The 14,839-nt window shown below is 36.7% G+C and overlaps 1 protein-coding gene across 28 annotated transcripts in view; it reads left to right on the forward strand.

Annotated features, from left to right (window-relative positions):
* The window catches only part of BTRC (beta-transducin repeat containing E3 ubiquitin protein ligase), a 150,595-nt gene that overhangs the window by 118,441 nt on the left and 17,315 nt on the right, over positions 1 to 14,839 (forward strand). For all 28 annotated transcript variants that reach the window (XR_006741714.1, XM_036437881.2, XM_036437877.2 and 25 more), the window contains 3 exons: positions 6,056 to 6,287; positions 9,162 to 9,348; positions 14,024 to 14,120. Coding sequence is in view for 27 of the 28 variants with exons in the window: in XM_036437881.2 (XP_036293774.1) it covers positions 6,056 to 6,287; positions 9,162 to 9,348; positions 14,024 to 14,120 (516 nt within the window). In the remaining variant the exon portion in view is untranslated. The remainder of the gene's footprint in view (positions 1 to 6,055; positions 6,288 to 9,161; positions 9,349 to 14,023; positions 14,121 to 14,839) is intronic.

Raw genomic sequence — 14,839 nt, forward strand, 5'->3', positions numbered from 1 at the left:
TTAATGCAGTAATCCCACTGTGAAATGTGGTGTTTACTTCGGTTGAACTGTATATCCCATCTATATGTACAGCCACCATTTTCTTTTCATTTGTACTCTCACCCCAAAAGATAATGGACTGCTTCTTTGGTCACTGAAAATTTTAAAGGATTTTTAAGAACTGAAAACTGGAATGTTAAAAGTTTTACCACACTTTTGAGTAGATTTTACGTTTTACCTGGCATGTTCAATTTATGGACAAATTCTTTTTCTCTTGAAATCTCCTTGTTAAAAGATGCCAAAATGCTAAAGGGCTCTCCCTTCTGGGTCCCTTTTTCTTTTCCACCCTGGCTCTTTAGGAGTTGTACACCATCCCCATGACGAGGTGTGCCTACTTATTTCTTTCAGTTCTAATAAAAATGTTGACTATACCATTTCCTCTTAATTCATCCAAGACAATGTTAACTTTTTTTAAAAGAGATGTAACTTTTTTTTTTTTACAGACAAATCAAGGAAAAACAATAGAAAAAAGAACTTTAAATAATCAGTATTTTTTAAAATATATTTTATTGATTTTTTTACAGAGAGGAGGAGAGAGACAAAGAGCTAGAAACGTCGATGAGAGAGAAACATCGACCAGCTGCCTCTTGCACACCCCCCACCGGGGATGTGCCCACAACCAATGTACATGCCCTTGACCGGAATCGAACCTGGGACCTTTCAGTCCGCAGGCCGACGCTCTATCCACTGAGCCAAACCGGTTTTGGCTATTTTTTTTTTATTATTATTATTATTTAATTAAATAAAGCCTGGCAATAGCCAATAGAGAGTATAGTATAGACCTTTAAAAACCTCCCTTCTGCCCTGGCCAGTGTGGCTCAGTTGGTTGGGCATCATCTTATGTACCAAGAGGTTACCAGATGGGCTTGGTCCCCCGTGGGGGAGCACGTGAGAGGCAGCTGAACCAATCTGTGTTTCTTTTATAGGTATTTCTATGTCTTCATCTCTCTTCCTCTCTCTCTCGAATTAATAAACATTTTTTTTTAATCCTTTCTTCCACTTCAAGACTCTTGTTTGTCTTGGCTACAGGAGCAAGAACCCTGGTTCAATCCCCATTCAATGTATCAGATTAAATATTTCAAGGATCATTAAAATGTTATACTGAAATAAATGGGTATTATAACCAGGACTTATATTCTCAACAGGCCCTCTTTCTTTCTCTGTTGTGAGGGTAAAATACCTTTCTTCTAATTTTCTCATTTTAGCCACTATCACCACTTGCAGGATTATTTTATCAGACTTCTGATTAGTCTTCCTGCCTCTGCTCTCACAGCTTGTTTTTGTTATCCTCTTCCTACCTTCCCATCCTTCACCACCATTTTCTGTGTGGCAGCGAGTGTAAATATTTCTAAAGCATAAATCAGATGATGTTCTATTTGACTACTTCAAAGCCTTAGGGGTTCTCCTTTACACTTAGGATGAAATCCATACTCCTTACTGAGGCCCAGAAGGCCTTATATGATCTGGCCCCCAGCCACCTCACTAACCTCATTTCTCACCAGTGTCCCCCCACCCCCCTCATTCACTGTCCCAGCGTATTAGCCTTCTTTCTTTCACCTGAACACAGCTTTGATTTGCTCTTCTTCTGTTTGGAAGGCCTTTCCCCAGATCTTCAGAAGACTGACTTACATTTAAATTTCAGTTCATATGTTATCATTTCATGACCACCTCAGTTAAAGTATGCTGTACTACTCACTCCCTATTTAATGTACCATCTTTTGTTTTCTTCACAATACTTACTGGTTTCTGGAATTAATATATTTATTATATACACTAGAGGCCTGGTGCACAAAAATTTGTGCACTGGGGGGAGGGAGAGTTCAGCCCAGCCTGCACCCTTTTACAATCCAGGAGCCCTTGGGGGATGTCTGACTGACAGCTTAGGCCTGCTTCCCACGGGAAGAGAGCCTAAGCCGGAGTCTGGCCTCCCTCTGCAGAAGGCAACCAGTGGGCCCATCAGGGGATGGCTCCAGCTGGCAAATAGCCGGCCCTGCCCCCCCCCCCCACTACCCCTTCACTGCCTCTAGTCATCGCCATCCCTTGATTGCAGCCCCCTCCTTCTGCCCATTAGTACCCACCTTGGCTGGCCTGACATTGTCCACTTGCTGGCCCCACCCCCTACTGACCAGTTGTTACACTGTTTGGTCAATTTGCATATTAGGCTTTTATTATATAGGATTCTGCCTCTACCATTCCCAGGAGAAGATAAAGAAACTTTGTGTGCCTCTTCTCTCCAGTTTCCCTAGCACCTAGAAAAATGCCCAGAACAGAATAGTCACTCAATAAATGGTTGTTGGTTGCTTGATAACTCTAAAGTTTCATGAGAGAAACATATAGCCTTACCCCCAGCACAACCCTTGCCCATTGCATTCTTACATTGTTGCATCCTATTAATCATTATATCTTCTTCCCCCTACTGTGGGTTTCAATGCCATTCTTTCATCAAAGCCCTTCTTAAAGCCACACAGAATCCTTAAATATCATTTGCATCTCTCTAGTCGTAAATATTACTCTTTACCTAGGCCTTGCTCCCCTAATCGCAAGTAGTGTTCTATGTCTGGAACATTTTCCTTCTCTACTTACCATGCCCATCTTATTGGTTAAATAAAGAAGGTTTTGCATGCAAATTAGAAATATCTGTCATTTTAGCATCAAGTTTAGCCAGTTCATGCTATGTCTTCCAACCTATACAGGTGGCAAAGTCAGCACACTTAATAGTACAAGGTGTGCTGGTTAGACTAGTTGGTGTCTGCAAGTGTGTATTTTTCTATCCTGGCCCTTACGGCGGCGTCAGAGAAATTTATGGTAATTTTGTACTGTGTCTTCGGGGGTGGGGAGGAGGAGGCGTGGGTGGGGAATGCTAGCCCTTAGCCTTTGAGGACTAAGCTGTGGACAGTCATATAAATACTTTTCTTTCATTTTGTGTGCTTGTCACCTGACAGCTTCTTTCTTCTTTCTTTTGGAGATAACTGTTCATTGTAAACAGAAAAGCAGAAAAGGAGATGTGCAGGGGTGGCAGAAAATTAGTGTTACCATTAAACTGAGGTTGTTTGTCAGCTTTCCTAGACATTTGAACTGTAGTGGTTGAGTCATTGGGCTTATGTTGGGAAGGCCAAATCAATTCTATTGCCACCAATAACCATTACCCTCTCGCCCATACACTCTAATATACAACCTTTTGGGTTTTTAATAAGTGAACTTTTTCACTGTACCCTGTGGATTTTTAAAGGCTCTCAAATTGAAATTTTGCTGCATTTACTTCAGACATTAGTAGGAAAATCTGTATGGGAGAATGATAGAAGGAAGAGGGTTGATAACAAAGGCCTTTACCTTTGTTATCTCTACAAATACAATATCTTCGTTACAAATCAAATTAATATTACAGTGGCATTTATCCTTAGAATACCCTAGCCTTAGAAGCTTTAAAATCAATTTTATTAAGGTAATTTACATATAATAAAATACACCCATTGAAAGTATACAGTTTGATGAATTTTGGCAACTGTATACTAGTACACCTGTGTAACAACAGAACATTTTCATTGCCCCAAAACTCTTCTGCCCACATTCAGCCCCATGTACCACTGATTTGTTTTTATTATTATAAATTGGATTTGTTGTCCTTCGAGTTTCATATAAAGAGAATCAAAGTATGTACTCTTTTGTGCCGGGCTTCTTTTATTCAGCACGTTTTTGAGATTTATCCTTGTCATTTTGTGTATCTGTAACTTTATCAATTCAGCTCCTGATGGACAGTGGGGACTCTTATTAATAAGCAGCTATGAATATTCATGTGCAAGTGTTTTGTGTGGAAATAAGTTTTTATTTGGGGAAATAAGTACCTAAGAGTGGAATTGCTGGCTCATGTAATAAGTATGTTTCACTTTATAAGAAACTGTCCATCGGTTTTTCAGAAGTGGTTGTACCAGTAAACATTACTGCCAGCAATGTATGAGAGACCCAATTGCTCCTCATTCTTGCCAATACTTGGTAGGGTCAGTCTCTTTACTTTTCGCCCTTCTAGTAAGTTTGTAGTGGGGTCTTGTGATTTTAATTTGCGTTTTCTAGTCACTAATGGTGTTCATTTGCTTATTGGCCATTCCTGGATCTTTTTTTGTTTAAGTGTCTCTCCAAGTCTTAAAGAAAAGAGTTATTTTTTTTTCTTACGGAGTTGTGGGAGTTCCTTATATATTTTAGATACAAGTCCTTTGTCAAATACATATATTGCGAATATTTTTCTCATAGTTTATTACTTGAATTTTTTTTTTTTGGGGGGGGTTCAAACTATAAGTTTAAAATTTTACCACATACTGATTTATCTATAAAATGTATGCCTACCCAAACAGCAACAAGATTCCTCATATTTTTTTTCTAGAAGTTCTACATATAAATCCAGAATCCACTTAAAGTTAATTTTTATCTGCACGTTCATTTTTCTAAGCAGATACCCAATTGTTTTAGCATCATTTGTTGAAAAGACTATCCTTTCCCAATTGAATTATCTTAGTACCTTTTTCAAAAATCAACTGACTATATGTGAGTCTGGAAATCAATGAAAAAAATATCCTTGGGTGAGGATTAAAAAAAATATATCAAGGGTTGGCCAGTTCTCATCCAGAGGCTCTAGGGGGAATTCTCTTCTCTCATTATTGTTGGCAGAATTCAGTTTTTTGCCTTTGTAGGGTTGAGATTCCCATTTCTTTACTGGCTGTCAGCTCTTAGAGGCTGCCTTCATTCCTTGCCAGATGGTGTCCTTCCTCTTCCGCCACCAACTCTGCTTTTACAGGGCTCATTTGATTAGATCAGACCCACCAGAGTACACCTCCCAACCTTAAGGTCAACTAATTTGGGACCTTAATTAAATCACAGCAGTATCTACATGTTTGTTTGAAAAACTGAAAGATGTGTTTACATCAGTAGCCAAGCTTCTTGGGACCATCGTATAATTTTGCCTATCCTCTATCCTGCTTTAGTTTTCTTCATTTATTTGGTTGTTTTTAACTTGCTGTACACACTAGAACATAAGTTCCCTCAGTGATAGACTGTTATTTTTGTTCAGTGTTGTATTCCTAGCACCTAGGATAATGTTTGGCATGTTGTAAATGCTTAATTAATATTTATTGACTGAACCAATTAATAAAAAAAGACTTTATGGCATTTAATTTTGATGACAGTGGAGATGGGATTTTTTTTGGGGGGAGGAAGGGTAAATGAAGGATATAAATGTTATTTTGAGCTTTAGTTCCAAAGTACCATAGTCTCAAATTAGTCATTGGCCTTTCTTTGTATGGAGGATTTCTTATTTGACTATTAAAAAATAAGTTGTCGGTAATTGTATAAATGTCTAGTAACTGATATATACAAGAAAAAGCAAATTAAAAATTAATGTATTTTAAAATAGGAAAAAAGGTTTTATATAAGCCTTAAAGAGAATAGGACAAATCAATGGAAGAATGAAAATAAGGAGATAACCCAGCCTACACCCCCACGAGAAGTGAAGACAGAACTTGCTCGTGGTTCTTTTCACCAGGCCTCCATCCCGCAGCACCTCAGTGCAGAGCTGTGTGCCACTTCTGCCCTAACTGCAAAGCCATTTCTTACATTTTCTACTTATTCTTATCCAAGAAGCTTTGCTGTTTAACCATTTTCTGCAGAATTAGGCCAAATTCCTTTGCCTGGCAAAAGAAAAAGGAAATTAGCTTTTTTGGCTTGCTAGGAATAGTAACAACATGCTTTCAGCTTTTGGTTTCCATCTCCATATATCCCCAAATAATGTCTTCCTACGAACTTTCGGAAATAGATGCCTACTCATTCAGCAATATTCCCAGTTTACCAACTTACTATGGTTTTTCTGTGTCTTCTATTGTAATTACTGTTCACAAACATTCAATTACTAAGTGTAACAGTGAGCTTTATTTTATAGACATAACATAGCATGCAAGACCAACAATTTATATATTCCCTCATTCTCAGTACTTATTGTTATGTGTGTGTTTTTAATCCACCCTTCCTACAGACAAAACTTGCCAATGGCACTTCCAGTATGATTGTGCCCAAACAACGGAAACTCTCGGCAAGCTATGAGAAGGAAAAGGAACTGTGTGTCAAATATTTTGAGCAGTGGTCAGAATCCGATCAAGTGGAATTTGTGGAACATCTTATATCCCAAATGTGTCATTACCAGCATGGGCACATAAACTCGTACCTTAAACCTATGCTGCAGAGGGATTTCATAACTGCTCTGCCAGGTATGTCTACGGGTGTTTGTGAGCCGTTAATTTGCCTGGAAGATATGTTATAATGGTAATGGTACTGGAGCTTAGCTGTACATCTTTTTTCAAGTCTTTTTTTTTCTTCTTCTCCATTTTTACAAACATTTTTAATCATACCTTCTTGGGGTATAAATACAAAAAAATAAAAATAAAATTTTGGAGATAGAAACTGCTCTTTTCCCTATCTTCTCCCTATCTCATGCTCTTTTACTCACCATATTTACCCACCCACTGGTCCAAGTAACATCTTTTCTGAAACATTATCTGGTTTAAGATGTATCTAAGTTTCAATATATGTTAACTTATATACTTGGCTTTGGATTTCTAAGAGAGTTTATCAACAGAATATTTAAACTGTAGGAATGAGTAAAAAACATTTTTTAGGATTTTAGAAAGAAGATTATCCCCACAGCCTTGCTGTGACATTAAATATCACAGCTTTATAATCTCATTGTGCACAGTAATCAAATACCTATTATAATAATATTACATGTATATATATACACACACACACATACCTATATATACACACACGTAAACATTTTAAAGCTTTTCTCACATGTACCAAACTATCGTCTAAGAAAAATATACCAACTTACACTCTCCCTAAAAATGCTTATTATCACTTGCTTAATCTTTGCCAATTATAACTTTTTAAAATTTTTGTTTTCTAAAATTGCATTTTAAATTGCCCTTAAAAACAAAAGAAATGTCTGTTTATGACTTAGAGATAACCATTTTAAAGCTGAATTTGTACTTGTGTCTTTTGTTAAATAGAATATATTTCTGCCCCCTCTTCACTCACTGGATTTTGTTTTAGCCACAGGCAGTTTTCTTTGCGAACAACCTATGTGTACCTCATTACTGTGCTCTCCCCCTTCGCTGAGACATGCTACTATCTCAAGCATATACCACTATGAATTGAACAGGAGTTGATTAGACCAGTGTATCCCTTTACCTAATAGTGATTCCTGGTGTGTATCTGCTGACCACTTTATAAGATATTAAATCATCAGTCTAATGCTGTACAGCCATTTTGACTTATGAACCTATACCATCTGGCTACATTTAGTAAACCAAACTACTTCAAAAAATGCCTATAATCCATTAATGAAATGGGTTTGTTTGGAGTGTTAGGTGAAATTACTTCCAAAGACTTATTATAGGGACATTGTGAAAGATCAGGAGCAATTTGATGGCAGCCATTAAAAGCACAGGAATGGATTTTGGAAACTTCTAATGGTGTAGAAAGTTTCTGTATAAAGAAGCAGGATTTGTACCATCACTGTATTTTGCATGAAGAGCTAATTTTTATATTTTAATTATATTTAATCACGTTCCTTTAATAAGAATGAGGTGATGGGTATTCCATCTGCTTATGCTTAAATATGAAATGTGATTGCCCTGACTTGGTGACTCAGTTGCTTGGAGTGTCATCCTGTACACAAAAGGTTTGGGTTTGATTCCCTGTCAGGACATATACCCAGGTTACCAGTTTGGGGCCTGTATGGGAGGCAACTTATGTTTCTCCCTTTCCCTCCCTTCCTCCCTCCAATTCTCCCTCCCTCTCTCCTCTTCCTGTCTCTAAAATCAGTGAACATATCCTCAGATGAGGTTTAAAAATAATACATATACATATATATATGAATGTGATGCTAGCTAAATAAGATCCACTTAACACGTTTTCTAAATCTTCTGAAAAGTGTGATAATATCCATACAATCTTTATAATTACAATAATGTTTAAATACATTTGGATTGTTGCTAATGGCATCCAAGTGTGTCTTCAAATGATTCAGGGGAAAGGCACAAGATGGAATATGGCATTCTGTTCTGTTTAAGTTGTGCCTAAGGGAGTCAAGTTTGAAGGAATCCTTCTGCACTATTTAAGTCTTTAGCAAACTTTTGATATGTAACATGTAAAAAGAAGGAACTTTGAATGTTTTTGTCTCACTTGTGAATTAGAACAGCAGCCAAAAGTTTCTTAGTGAGAGCATCCTATTTCATAGGATCTGTTCCTCTGAGGCCTCGTAGATTTGAGTGGTAGAAAAGTTTTAATTGGGAAGCCCATCTAGTTTACTCAGCTGAAGATCTACTTCCACTGTGTTTTGCTCTGTACATCCTACAAAATAGTCTCTGAAATTCTAACCAAGTTATCTATTGGTCTGGGATTGTTTTCATTTTTTGGTACTGTCATTTAGGTTTTATAGCAGCAACTATTCTCAAATATAGGTTTTTTTTAAACATCTGAAATTAAATTCATCCTTGAACTTAAACATTCCTTTTTGTCTTTCCTCTTGGGATGTTCCTATACCAATCTATATTTCCTTCTCTCCTTTCTGCATGCCCAAAATTCTATAGCCAGCACATTCTGACTTAGTGCCTCTCCCCCAGTACATTTAAAGGATATTTCTTTTACTGAACAGCTTTGGAACTGCAGCAGTAATAGAAACGGAATGAGAAATGGACCTAATATAGAGATTTGGGGGGGTCTGAATCACAGGGTTTGAGATGCCATCCATAGAACATCCCCTAGTGCTGAAATCCATACAGATAGATGTGAATTGTTTTCTGGAATCCTTTTTATTTTTAATGTCTTGGGGGGTTTGCTGGATGTTAGCTTTAACTTCCTTATCTAAAAGAAGATAGAAAATACTGTTCATTTCTGTAACCTTATGGAAAAATTATTGACATTCATTTGACCTAAGTTTCTGTTTGAAAAAGAAACTGGACCACACTAGGGACAGTGATGTGCCTTCATAACAGAATAAATGCTGTTTGTTTCAAAGACCTTTTGTAAAAAAATCACTTACCATCTATGTTCTTCTTTGCCTCCTTCCCCACCAAAAGCTCGGGGTTTGGATCACATTGCTGAGAACATTCTGTCATACTTGGATGCCAAATCACTATGTGCTGCTGAGCTTGTGTGCAAGGAATGGTACCGAGTAACATCCGATGGCATGTTATGGAAAAAGCTCATCGAGAGAATGGTCAGGACAGATTCTCTGTGGAGAGGCCTGGCAGAACGAAGAGGATGGTGAGCCTTTTAACTTTCTTACTGTTGGAGCTTCGGGACCTGGCCACTCATTCACTGGAATGTTGTCAGGAACCAGTGAGACCGTTTCTCATTGAATACAGTGATTTTGCTGGCTTATAGAAAAAAATGTAGAATAGTTAGTTGCTCATGTACTAAGCAGTTTTTTTTTTTTTCTGACCAATCACACATAAATGACATAATAATACGTTAACACTGCTTTGCAAAAAAATAACGAAAAACCAGACTAGCCTTCCTGTTGAAAGCATTCTGTTCTCTGGGCAGAAACAGTATTCTGAAAAAGGGCTGAGGGGCAATTTATAAGGCAAGTAGATGACTTTGAATCATGTAGATGCCATCAGATCTACTTTCCCCTAAAACAATCCAGAACAAATAATTATTTTCTCCTTTAGAAGATTTCTTGCCTTTAGCCCATGCCTGGGGTATTTTATTGCCTTTGTAATCAAAATTATTTTTTATGCCCAACTAGAATAAGAGCTATGGCCATCAGAAAAATGAAAAATGGGATTTGGTATAAATAATGATTTTTTTCATAAGACATATTTTTTCAAGATTTTACTGCTTAAGCTTGAATTCTTTAAGGCATTTTATAGTTAGCAGTCTGAGACTTATCAGTTTTGTTGTTTTCTTAATGTAATGGTACCATTTTGCTAGAACTTCTAGAAGATTCTTCTATATATAATTTGCTCTCACAGGATGTCACTAGAATGTCACTATAAGAAAGTCAGCTATGAATATTTCCATAAAATAAAGGTGACATTAAATATTTTAGTTGATAGATATGCATCAGCAGGCATATTATGCTTGATATTATTCTGAGCAATGAATTTTATCAGTTGTTTACCTTAGATCATAAAGAGATATAAAACAATTAAAAATGGAGGATCAGCTTTTCTTAGCAATTTTCATTATAATATAGTTGGCTCCCTTTTATCTTTGAAATTAATTAGTATATAATAAACAAATGCCCTGTAAATTTTATACCAAGTGCTACAAGAGAGTCTGTCATTCTGGCTATTAGAAAGACTTTAACATTTCTCTCAAATTCAGTTAAGAGGAGAAAATGCCAGGCAATTGTTTGGCTATGTGAAAATTGCATAAATTAAAGCATACTATTATTTCTCTTTCCCCAAATATTTTTCTATCCTCATTTATTTCACTATATAGAAAAATAGAAACCTTATCTCTCATAACTTATGCCATACTTTGGAAATAAATTCTTTATAGTATAAAAAACAAAATAGTATGTAGTTGTATGGTATTCAGAGTCCATTATTTTGTTAAGTGTGCCAAGACCATCCTTAGAAATAGAGCAGGCGGTTGCTTACATGGGAACATTGTAGGGCAGCTAGGACTATTTCTCTGACCCTCAAGGGGGGGAGGGAATGAAAAGAAACTCTCCTCCAAATCACTCCTGACCTGAAATTTCCGTTATAGAGATTCATCCCCATAGCTATAAAGGTTTTGTTCCCTGTTAAAATACACTTTGGTCCCATTTGGACTATAAAGGATAGTGAACCTTTATCAGACATTGGGAGTTTACAGTCTTTTTTTTTTTTTTTTTTTTTTTTTAAGATAGTGAGAACAAGAAGTATACAGGCAGATTTGAGCAGATACATGTAAAATTAACAAAATCAACACAGTCTTCACAATTTTGCTTAGAGTTGACACTCAACAGCAAGATCTGTTATGTTAGTTATACAGGAAAAAATATGAGATCAATGAAAACTGGCTTTGGGGCTTTTTAAAAGGGGTGTGTGAAGGTATAACTGAGAAATAATCCAGGATCCAACTGTAATTATCCCTCTTTCCCCTATCTCTTCAGCCATAGGAACCCACTCCTGCTCTTTTGACTATCCTTCAGAGTCCTGACTATTATATTCCTTTGTCTTTGGCCACATTTCTCATCTTAGCTTAATGTAACCCCATGAAATTATATGTTTTTTTTCCACTTCCAGTATCACCTGGACTTTCTGTGGCTGCTTCTATTTTTACATGTTGCCTTTCTTCCTGTGTTAGTGTCTTCCCCCCACTTAAACCAAAAAAATTTTAGTACATGGTCAGTTATTCATTTTATTCTTTTAAGTTAGCTTACCAAGCCTACTATATCAATCAAGTCCCCCAAATGCTGTCATTGATAGTTTTGCCCATTTCGTCCAACCAAAAATATTTAAATAAGTAAATATAGTTTTCTAATAAAGTTTTGGGTTTAACTTCTACTTTGCTATTGTAATTTATATCTAAATGAATTAGTCTGACCCTATGTAAATTCCATCTTCTCTCTTAAACAATACTGAATGTGCTCTCTCTGCTCAGTAATGGTTAACTCTTAAAAGTATAATAAAAGACAACTTGGGGAAAGTCTATTTTCTTAATTAGCAGGTCACATTTTATGAAAACATTCTGAATTTAATATTTAGCATTTAGCATGTACTCACACTCTCAGAGGTACTAGGTATATCATATAAAAGTGTTCCCTGTTGTCAAAGAGCTTCCATCATAAAAGATTTTGACTTATAATCTGAGAAACCAGTTTTAAATACCTAGCCACCCTTTTTTGTAACACCTCTAACATGAAGAAATTCGGATACTTTTGCAAGCCATCGTAACTGTGGTGCAGTAGAAAATGATCACAGGTTTATATAATTTCTCTTTCCTTAGAATATAGAAATAGTTTCATTAATTATGAAGAAATCCTGGGATGCCTGTGTATAATTGCAGAGATTAAAAAGAGGACAGGAGCAGAAACCGGTTTGGCTCAGTGGATAGAGCGTCTGCCTGCGGACTGAAAGGTCCCAGGTTCAATTCCGGTCAAGGGCATATACCTTGGTTGCGGGCACATCCCTGGTGGGGGGTGTGCAAGAGGCAGCTGGTTGATGTTTCTCTCTCATCGATGTTTCTAGCTCTCTATCCCTCTCTCCTCCTCCCTGTAAAAAATCAATAATATATATATATTTTTTTAAAAAAAAAATAAAAAGAGGACAGAAATCTCTGAAGAATGGTGGACATTGAGAGAAAATAAAATATTTCAGAGTATGGGATCTGAAGTCAGACTTAGATTCAAACCTCAGCTCTGCTCACTAGCTATGTGACCTTGGGCAAGTTTCTTAACCTCCCTGGTGTTTGATTTCTTTATCTGTAAAATTAATGTAGTGATTCCTACCTCATTAAAGGATGTTGGAGTTGAAGTCATTAAATTATAATTATTAACCAGATTTAGAATTTCTTCATTCAGAATCTATTGTTTGTCTGCAGTGTGTTGCTAGAATAAGATTGTTTAGAGAAGAGTTTAACTTTTTAAAGCAAGAATTACTTCAGTGTATCTTGTTTGCTCCCTTTTTTTTTTTTATGTTGGAGTATCCTATTGCTTGTTCCTATTTGTCCCTTTCTTAAAACTATTTTTTAGTATCTCCATTGCAGATTTCCCTTTCCGTATTAACACAGAAGTCAGAGCCAGCAGCTACCTTTCTGATAGGAAATTCTCTCAACTAATTTTCAAGGTGTATAATAGGAAGAGGGCAGGAGAGAAGCGCTCCTAGAGACATCAAACAATTAATTATATTGTAATGGAGCTATAGAGGGAGGAGTAGATGACTGGCCCAGAGAAAACATGATTTCTCTAGTGCCAGGATTACACTCAGAGGCATTTCTGCCTATCTCCACTTTGCAAGGCACAGTGCCAGTGAGAACAGCAGTTAGTACACCCATAGTGGGGTTTACTAGCTTCCACACCGTGTTTGGTGGGTTCTTAACTTCAGGATAAGGAATTAAATTTTTTACCCAGCAGGAAGTGATTGCCATTTACTGATTTTTTTTGGTAGCAAAGATCTAGCTTGGGATATGAGCATTCCAAAGATGTGCTGTCATAAGGAAGGAGATGCTAACAAATGTTGCTCACTGGAATCAAGGAAAGGCAGTAAAATGTGTGTATGTATGTACATAGCCAGGAACACACCTGTGAAAGTCAATTTCATGCTTTAGACTTGACAGCACAGTGCTTTTAGGCATTTCTATCTTCTTCCATACCTGCTTCTGAACACTCCTGTGATCCTTTGTTTTCTGTGCAAATGAACTGAATTGCTCCTTTCAAGCATAGCTACACTGATCGCCAGGGTGCCTGAGTTGCCACCAAACCTTAACCCCATAAATGAAGACAAAAAAAGTGTTCTTTGTGACAGAGGCATTCCTGCTGCTCATGATGCAAGGCTCCACTGACTAGCACAGCCTTACTCCGTGAAAAAAAAGGCTGTGGGACATGTGCCTAGTAGTACAAAGATATCATCATGAGTAATATTTTCAAAAGATAAGGCCAATAAATCTGTCTTTCCAGAGGTCTAAGAGACCAATAGTTGGATTCTGATTATATGTATTTCATTTAAGTATTGGCTTTATAATATTTCTGAAGGCCTGATACTCAATGTTCTACACTGGAAATCATGTTTTTCCCAAAAGCAAATCGATATTGGTGCAGTTCCTTAGAACCCAGAAAGTTACTCCTTGATGTGGGACTCCTGAATCCAGACTTAACTTCATTCCTCTCCAGGCTAGTTATGGAAACTATGGAATGATGAATGTGAAAACACTTTGAAGAAATATGAGACTCCTTGTGAATGCATAAAATTATGATTTTTATTATGAAATATTTGTGTTTTTTTAGGGGACAGTATTTATTCAAAAACAAACCTCCTGATGGGAATGCTCCTCCCAACTCTTTTTATAGAGCACTTTATCCTAAAATCATACAAGACATTGAGGTAAGAATCTATGTATATTTGGGTATTTGCCAAATACTAGAGAATCATCAACATCTTCAGTAACAGCATTGTTACAGCAAACCCATTAAGGTTTATTGATGTGAGTTAAAAATCAATTTCTTCATAAGAGAATAGAGTAGGTAAAATATAGTAAATTGCCAGGCAAAGATTTGTGTTTAAAGTCGTTACTGACAGATGGATGGATGGATTGATAAATGAGAGAGAAAGAGAGAGATTATGATGTCTTCATATAATATCAGTGAGACTGCTAAAGTTGCACTCTTAACCTGATATTCAGATATCTTCTCAATTGAGCCTCCATGGAGATTCACTGGTAGAAATGACCACCATGGCGGAAGCCCACTGAGCACGTTACTTCATGTGGTTCATAGATTGTCTTCTGTCATGAGCAGTCTCTTTCTACCAGGTTTATTTTTTACTTGAATGAATTCTATAAAGAGTTCTAGAAAATAAATCTTTAATTACTTTACAAATGAAAAAATGTTTTATAATTTTAAGTAGTGGCATTTGTTTGTTTGTTTGTTTGTTTGTTAATCCTCATCCAAGGATATTTTTCCATTGAGAAAGTGGAAGGGGGGCGGAAGAGAGAGAGAGAGAGAGAGAGAGAGAGCGAGAGAGCGAGAGAACATACTTTTAGTTTGCCTTAGACATTGAGCATTTGTCATTGGTTGCATGAAAGTTAGATAAGTGTTTACTTT

This window comes from Pipistrellus kuhlii, unplaced genomic scaffold (genome assembly GCF_014108245.1).
Source record: "Pipistrellus kuhlii isolate mPipKuh1 unplaced genomic scaffold, mPipKuh1.p scaffold_m20_p_15, whole genome shotgun sequence".
Lineage (NCBI taxonomy): Eukaryota > Metazoa > Chordata > Mammalia > Chiroptera > Vespertilionidae > Pipistrellus > Pipistrellus kuhlii.